This window comes from Rhagoletis pomonella, unplaced genomic scaffold (genome assembly GCF_013731165.1).
Source record: "Rhagoletis pomonella isolate Grant_MI unplaced genomic scaffold, Rhpom_1.0 Rhpom_scaffold_00002, whole genome shotgun sequence".
Classification (NCBI taxonomy): domain Eukaryota; kingdom Metazoa; phylum Arthropoda; class Insecta; order Diptera; family Tephritidae; genus Rhagoletis; species Rhagoletis pomonella.
The window spans coordinates 32820410-32827889 of NW_023458556.1; the positions used below are offsets into that span (position 1 = coordinate 32820410).

A 7480-nucleotide genomic window follows, 5' to 3' on the forward strand; every position below is an offset into this window, starting at 1 on the left:
ATCCACTCCGCACTCTTCTGCTCAGGGATGATATCGAGTCAAACCCTTAGCCAGAAACCTACACCTGCTGCGTGTGCCAGACGCAACTGCATCCAAACTCCACCTCAGTCAGGTGTAATACCTGTAACGGGTGGAGTCACCACCGAGCCTTCTCAGACCTAAGGACTCATCGGCAATGGACCAAGTCATACGTGGCTCCTTACTGTTCAAACCGAGCTGCCTCCACGGTTAGTCCGCCTGAGAAACTCAACACAAACACGACCGCACCACAACACAACACAATAGACCACACCACAGACATAACCGCACCACCACCCACACGCCGCCGCCCACAACCAGGAGTTGTTCCTGCAACAATCTGCTCGGTGTGTCACACCAGGATATTCCGTAACGGGACATAGTAAGATCTAGGACATAACCGTATTTGTGGGTCGGCATGGAATATTAATAGCTGCGGTCCAAGAGACAAAGTTGCACAGCATTTCAATACTGTCATCCCAGCCAGATGTATTTCGGACCCTCGTTCGAATTTTTCCGCCGAAGCGGCTGCCGTAGCTGATGAGCGTGACAACCTTCGTCAGGCTGACCCCGGCAATCCCCGCATTAGGGATCTTAATACGGCGATTCGGGAACTTGTAAACGTACATAAGCGAGAAAAGTGGGAAGACAACCTGAAGACTTGCAACTTCACCTCTGGTGTGAGTAAGCTTTGGTCAACCGTGTAGTCACTGTCCAGCCCGATGAAGCGTGATGACAGAGTCGAAATCTCTTTCGGCGACCACGCCGGAGCCGGAGCGAATACGAGAGCTATTTTAGCCGACAGTTCACACTGCATCCTCCGGTGGACAAAGCGATACGTCGTCATCAGAAGGCTGCACATCTTGCTTTCACCAGCGGCGATGTTCAGGTAGCCATCGGGAGGGCAAAAGCCTCCAAAGCCATGGGATTCGACGGAATATGGAAAATGGGCCAACAAGGGAGAGTCATGTCGTTCAATAACCCTCCTTTCTCCGGTATCGAAGACACTAAAGGCCTTACTACTCCCACACTACATGAGCCATCTGTCCCCTGCGAGGCATCAGCATGGGTTCCGTAAAGTGCACAGCACAACAACAGCACTTAACGCCATAAACACTCAGATACACGTGGCCTAAACCGAAACCGCCTCTTTGAGAGAACAGTCCTAGTAGTGTTGGATTTGTCAAAAGCGTTTGACACCGTCAGTCACTCCACGTACTAGAAGACATTGAGGCTTCCTCTCTCCCGGCGAATTATCTGAGTGGTCGACCCTCGTCAATTACTTTTAGAGACAAAGCAAGCAAGCCAAGAAAAATTAAACAGGGGTCCCACAGGGTGGTGTCCTTTCCCTGCTACTGTCAACCCCTTAATTTTTCAAAGCTCCCTAAGCCTCCACAGGGAGTCTCGACTGTCTCTTATGCTGACGACTGCTCGATAATGGCGTCTGGGAATGGAATTGATGATTTGTGCTCGAACGTAAACGGTTACCTCTCCGTTAGAGAGCATAACATAAGCTCTGTAAGCAATTCCTAGTAGGGTGTCACCGACGTGGGCACCCAAACAGACACTTGCTTGCACCGGAGCCCTCCCCAAGGCACGTCGGAAGCATCTATACGAACTGACGGACGAAGTCCACAGATTCATAAAGCAACCTCCGGACCCGACAGGCCATAGACGGTATTCATAGGGTATCAGTACTGACCTACACTGACTCTAGACCCGTGAATGCCGTTTTGGAAACACAATAGCCTAAACTCGTACCTGAACAGATTAGATGCAGATTTGCCCAACGAGTGGACGGCATACGGACTCGAGAAATCTCTTCACATGCCAACTAAACCTCACTCAGCTAACGCCTCTGTCCCTATGGACCAACCCCATAGAAACTGCACGCTACCTGGGTTTTCTGTTAGTTGAGTTCGACGACAACGATTTTGGGACTAGCCCATCTAGGCGGAGTTGTGTAGCCTCTGCAACAACAACAACAAAGTAACATAGTAAGCGAATTCGCGGCGCAAGATGAAGACCTTGTTGTCCTTACGGTTGTGAGTAAAACGTCGTCGCACAGTGGTCCAAAACTGGAATTTATTTTTAACTTTAGGTATGCAATTTTATAGGTCACTAAATTTTATATAGTATAAGTAGAAGTTTCGAGTGGCTAAGAATTCGCGTTGGTTTTTAATAATTTATTTTTTTTTTATGACGGTGCTAGGAATTTTATTCCATATACATACATACATAAAGTGAGCGGGAATAAAGCTGCATAACTTAAATTTATCTATAAATTAAAAAAATGTTTTGGGGAAATCCTAGTTGTTTTCAAATAGTCTTTAATATCTAACATTCATTACCAGGAACACGATAGTCGATTTTCTTCAAAACTGCTACTTTTTCTGCACTTTTCACTAAAAAATTTCATGTAATAAAATAAAACTTCCAAAATCAGGCTCAACATGCTCCGGACTATTTTGAACAGCAATTCTAGTTTTGGACCATTGTGCGCCAGTTCCACGTGCGTACCCGCTAATTAAGCCGGCATTTTTATTGTGTGACCGGATAAGACTCTCGTAAAACAAGATATTAGCGAATTGTCCGTGGAAACGCGTTATAAAAATGCATATACAGTGGGGACCAGAAATGTCAAAATGGCTATTATTTTAAATGTTAACATGTTTTTCATATTAAAACTTTTCTTTGATTTTTGACTAAAATATTGTCCATGCTATAGCTAAAACAGCTTTGATCAAAGTTTTAAACAAAAGAAAAATTTTGAAAAACTCTTAAAAAAAATACTTCTGAGTGCAAGTTTTAAGACCCTAAAAATCGCGCTTACTGTTTTTATATGTAAAAAATATAAATACATGCATACATATGTATATTATGAAAATTTGCGCAGATTAAATGTATGTTTGAAAATAATCTTGCGCATTTTATTCCATAAAATATGTACATACATACATACATATATCTATTTATATCGAAAAACTGGAAAAGACTATCAGCAAAAAAATCTTGAATCAAAGTATTTTTTAGTCTTGAAACCAGCAGTTTGTTGTATTAAATTTTACAAGTTCATATCAAATAGTTAAAAAATTTAATGAAAATTAAAAAAAAATGTTCTTTGGTTTAAAACTTTGATTTAAACTGTTTTAGGAATAGCATAGAAAATGCTTCAATCAAACATCAACGAAAAAAATAAATTTTGACATTTTTGAAAAGACACGACACGACACGACATGGCACGACATGGCACGACATTTTGGTCAGTTTTGACTATTTTTTTTCGCTTGTGTAATGTTTATTAATTTTTTATTAAAGTCCAGTTAATTATACATATTCATACATATGTACATATGTAAATCCAGAGATATAAATCCACATTTTAAACTTTGTAGAGAAATTTAAAAATCTCACAACAAACTTTGTATTCATTTTTAGAAAAGTTCAAAGTATGCAGTTTTCTAGCCCATTAAATTCTAGTAATAGTTGCGTTCCAGATGCTTCACGATTTGCAGGTTTTTACAGCGAGCTGTTCCAGGTGGTCACCTTGCATAAGGTATAAAAATGGCGAAAACAGCTGTTCCTGCAAATCCTGTAAAATCTGCAAATCGTGAAGCATCTGGAACGCAACTAATAATGTTTCAATAAGCTAGGAATTTCTGTTGCTTTTTTACAAATTGTCGTACAAAGGAATTTCTTTATTTTATCAGCAAACTGTTTTAAAAACACTGTACAGTAAAAAAATTCTTTTTTATATTTTTTGTCGGAAAAAAGATGCGAGCGTTACCTACATATGTATACCTCTTCCCACCAAACAACGGCGGAATATAACAAACCCGCACAAATGGCTAAAAGACTCCTTTGAGACGAATTATTTATTGGTATTCCTTTCTGTCGTCAGCCTTTACCCACTATATATGTCTTGCCTAGTCGGAAGATGAAAATGTGATACCTTATAATACCCATTAGAGGTGATGCTTAAACAACAATGTCGAGATCAGGCAACGACTTGACATTGACAAAGGTGCTCGCTTATCATTGCAGAAAAATAACAAAAAGGAAGAAACTCTATGCAATTACAGCTATTTAAAAGCTACCAAAAATGTTATTAAGTTCCTAATGCACGATTTAAACTAATGAAATGTGAAAGCTTATATATGTATGTTAATGGTGAAGAAGACTTACCCACAAATTTAGCCATTTCTGAAATTATTAATGCGACGCGGCGGCAAACAAATAACCGGCAAAAATTAACAAAGTCTTATTTTGCAATAATATTTTCACTTTAAATATTTTTACGACACGAAAATAGGAATAGAAGAGCAATTGGCGCCAAAAATTTAGGATGTGTGCTAAATACCATCCACAACAGCTTCCGGTCCGTTCCATGTATACGAACACTTGGCAGCACTTGAAACGTCAAAATCAGCTGGCCGCTAGTTAGTGCGAAATTAGTTTAATCGTATACAAAGCCTTCATTATACGTAAAATCTTCAATTTTCAATTTCTTGTTAGCCTAATAGGACATTCGCACGAGGCGATTTTTCAGGCAACTTTTAGTTGAAAGCAAAAATCGCCTCGTCCGAACGGCCTTTCAACTAATCGCTTTCAACAAAGTTGGTCGCCAGCCAACTTTTAGCTCGTTCAACTTTTTTTCCTTGCAACCCTGTGTTTGTTTACATTCTGTATCAGTGTTGCGATATGAAATTGTTCCTTCAGTACGAAATCTATACAAAAAATGTACTTTTCGGCTATAAATTGTATACACTTTTTAATTCGCTCATATATTTTCTTAGTACATTCCCTTCAAGACCAATGATTTTATGGTATTCATGAGAAAGTTTTATTGTTTATGTACATACGTTTACGTATTTTACACTTTTACAAATTGATTCCACGTGCACATGTATTGCATTTAACGCAAATATGTATGCACACATTTTCAGGTATACATCTTAACAAAAAGCATATTTAAGTTATTATTAATGGATAAAAGAGACATTTTCTTTGGATTCAGTACTAAAATTTGACATTTTAATAGAATTTCAAGTGCTTATCAAAACTTTGCGAGAAGATTTGACCATTTATCTTAATATTATTCAATTTTAATTATTTTTTGTAAAAATACGCTTTATATTTTAAGAAAAGCCGTACAAATCCAAGGTTCAAACTTTGTGCAACATTTAAAAAACCAACACACTTTCGTAAAAATTTCGATCTACTTAATTCGATTTCCTAGATTTATTTTGAGTGTGTGGTTTTTTAGCCCATTGAATTTTAATATAACTAAGTTTTTTAAGATTTCTTTGATGAAGGTGTTGCTAATTTCCTCCATATAAAAAAATCGTCGAACACACTTCGTATGGAAGAAAATGGCTGACATCGTCGACAAAACAAAATTGCCAAGTTCAACGGTAAGTCCCAGCTACTTTAAACTTGCACTTTATTATACTAAAATTGAATGGGCTAAAAACTAAAGAATATTAATAAAGCTCGAAATTTTTACGACAGTATGTTGGTTTTTGGATGTTTCGCAAATATTTAATCTTGGGTTTATACAGTTTTTCTTAAAAAATACACTATAGTTTATAAACAGATAGTTAAAATTAAAGAATAATATAATAAATAGTAAAACCTTGTCAATATGTAAAGGTATTATATTTAAGAAAATCTCTTCTTATAACTAACGAAGACTTTGTTTCTATATGAAGCTGACTTTGACATTTTGTTTTAATAAAACTTAGTATCGAAAAGTTTCTTTAAAAATTTGGCTAGGCTATGTTATACTGGTTCGTTCAAGCCATTTTTCAAAACTTACGAACAGGCGAACTGAATTTTCAGAGCTATATATTTTTAGTATTCATTACAAAATTTTACTAAAAAGTACTGCGTAGTAGGAAAGTATATTGTAAAGGAAATTGTATCAAACAAGTACAATTGTACCAAAAATGCCAACACTGTTCTGTATACATACTTTTATTCTTTTTGACTTTTTTACTCTTATTTTATCTTTCAGCTTCGCTAAAAGCACTTCTACCAACGCTTGGCTTACCAAATTTACGCCAATTGATAAAATTTTGCGATTTAAATTCATTTTCGATAATGTAAATAACGATTCGTGTTGAATCCAAAATCGCCTCGTCTGAATAGGGATGGCAACTTTTTCACTTTCAACTTCTCATTCAACTACGTATTCAACTTTTGTTGCCTGTAAAATCGCCTCGTGCGAATGCCCTATAAGCCATATTATAAGGCAAACGCCATAATGGGTGAACCACCTACCCCAAACACGCCTGGGAGTCAAGCACTTGTAAAACTGAAGGAACGTGACAGCGCACTGCAAGACTTTAAAGTGCCTACCGCTGGGGCAGTGCGCAAGAAAACCAAACAGAAGATACTAACAGAGGAAATGTACATTGATGAGCTTTCCAAAATTATACAACGTGACTTCTTCCCACACTTGGATAAATTGCGTGCACAAAATGACTACCTCGATGCGATGGACCGCAAAGATTACGCACAAATGGAGGCCATACGTGCCAAGTATAGTGGGCGCAGGCCCACCGATCGAGGCTGTAAGTATAAGAATAAACGCTAATTAAAGTATGCATATGGACATATTAATTAACATTTTTATCCACAGCCATGTCGCCGGCCACATTTGAGACACCGGCAAGTGCAACTGGTATTATGACACCGCGTCTTGAGGGCAGTGGTGCTGCCTCGGATACACCGAAGTCAGCTATATCCAGCTGCTCGAAAGCGTCAAAAACTGGAACGGAACCAAAGTCTGTAGCGGATAAGCATTCATTGGATTCTTTTCTGCAGCATTACACAAGCGAAGACAACCATAGTTTTCAAGAAATTATCGATACTGCCGATGAAAAACTACGACAAAAATTTGCTGTACTGTATAATGAAGAAAAACTGTCGGCTGATAAATTGGCGCGGGCGTTAACGCTACCATCCATTGAAAAGCAGTTTGAGGAACCAGATCCATTGCGAAAGGTTGTTTAAAACAAATACTATTAAATCCCTTTGACTGTGTATTCATATTTAGCACTTTAAGGGTACTAAATCTGTTTTTTGTTTTTACAGATTGAAACATGGAGCTACACAAACAAAAACTCTATTATGTATATACCTGATGGTGTAGAACTTACTGAAAAGGAACGTGTGGAAGCTGCCAAACAGCGGGAAATAATACAACACAGTGCCACACGACTTAGCAGTAATCCTTTTGTTGAGCCTGCTACTCCTAAATCAAACAATGAGTTAGCTAAAAACCAATCTCAGGCGCTAATTAATAAAATTGGACTAGATGGTAATGCCATAACGTTTGGTGACGAAGGCGAGGGACCGCAGGTTCGGGGGTTTAATTTAGTGAAGACGCCATCACCACGACCAGGTGAAGCGTTTTCACCGCTCATGACATGGGGAGAAATCGAAGGTACACCCTTTC

At 38.3% G+C, this 7480-nt stretch overlaps 1 protein-coding gene across 1 annotated transcript in view; it reads left to right on the forward strand.

The window, feature by feature from the left end:
* The first annotated feature begins 4441 nt into the window (after positions 1 to 4441).
* The window catches only part of LOC118752998 (splicing factor ESS-2 homolog), an 18457-nt gene continuing 15418 nt past the window's right edge, over positions 4442 to 7480 (forward strand). The window contains exons 1-4 of the mRNA XM_036487848.1: positions 4442 to 4535; positions 6256 to 6593; positions 6662 to 7026; positions 7117 to 7478. Coding sequence (XP_036343741.1) covers positions 6284 to 6593; positions 6662 to 7026; positions 7117 to 7478 — 1037 coding nt within the window. The 5' untranslated portion in view covers positions 4442 to 4535; positions 6256 to 6283. The remainder of the gene's footprint in view (positions 4536 to 6255; positions 6594 to 6661; positions 7027 to 7116; positions 7479 to 7480) is intronic.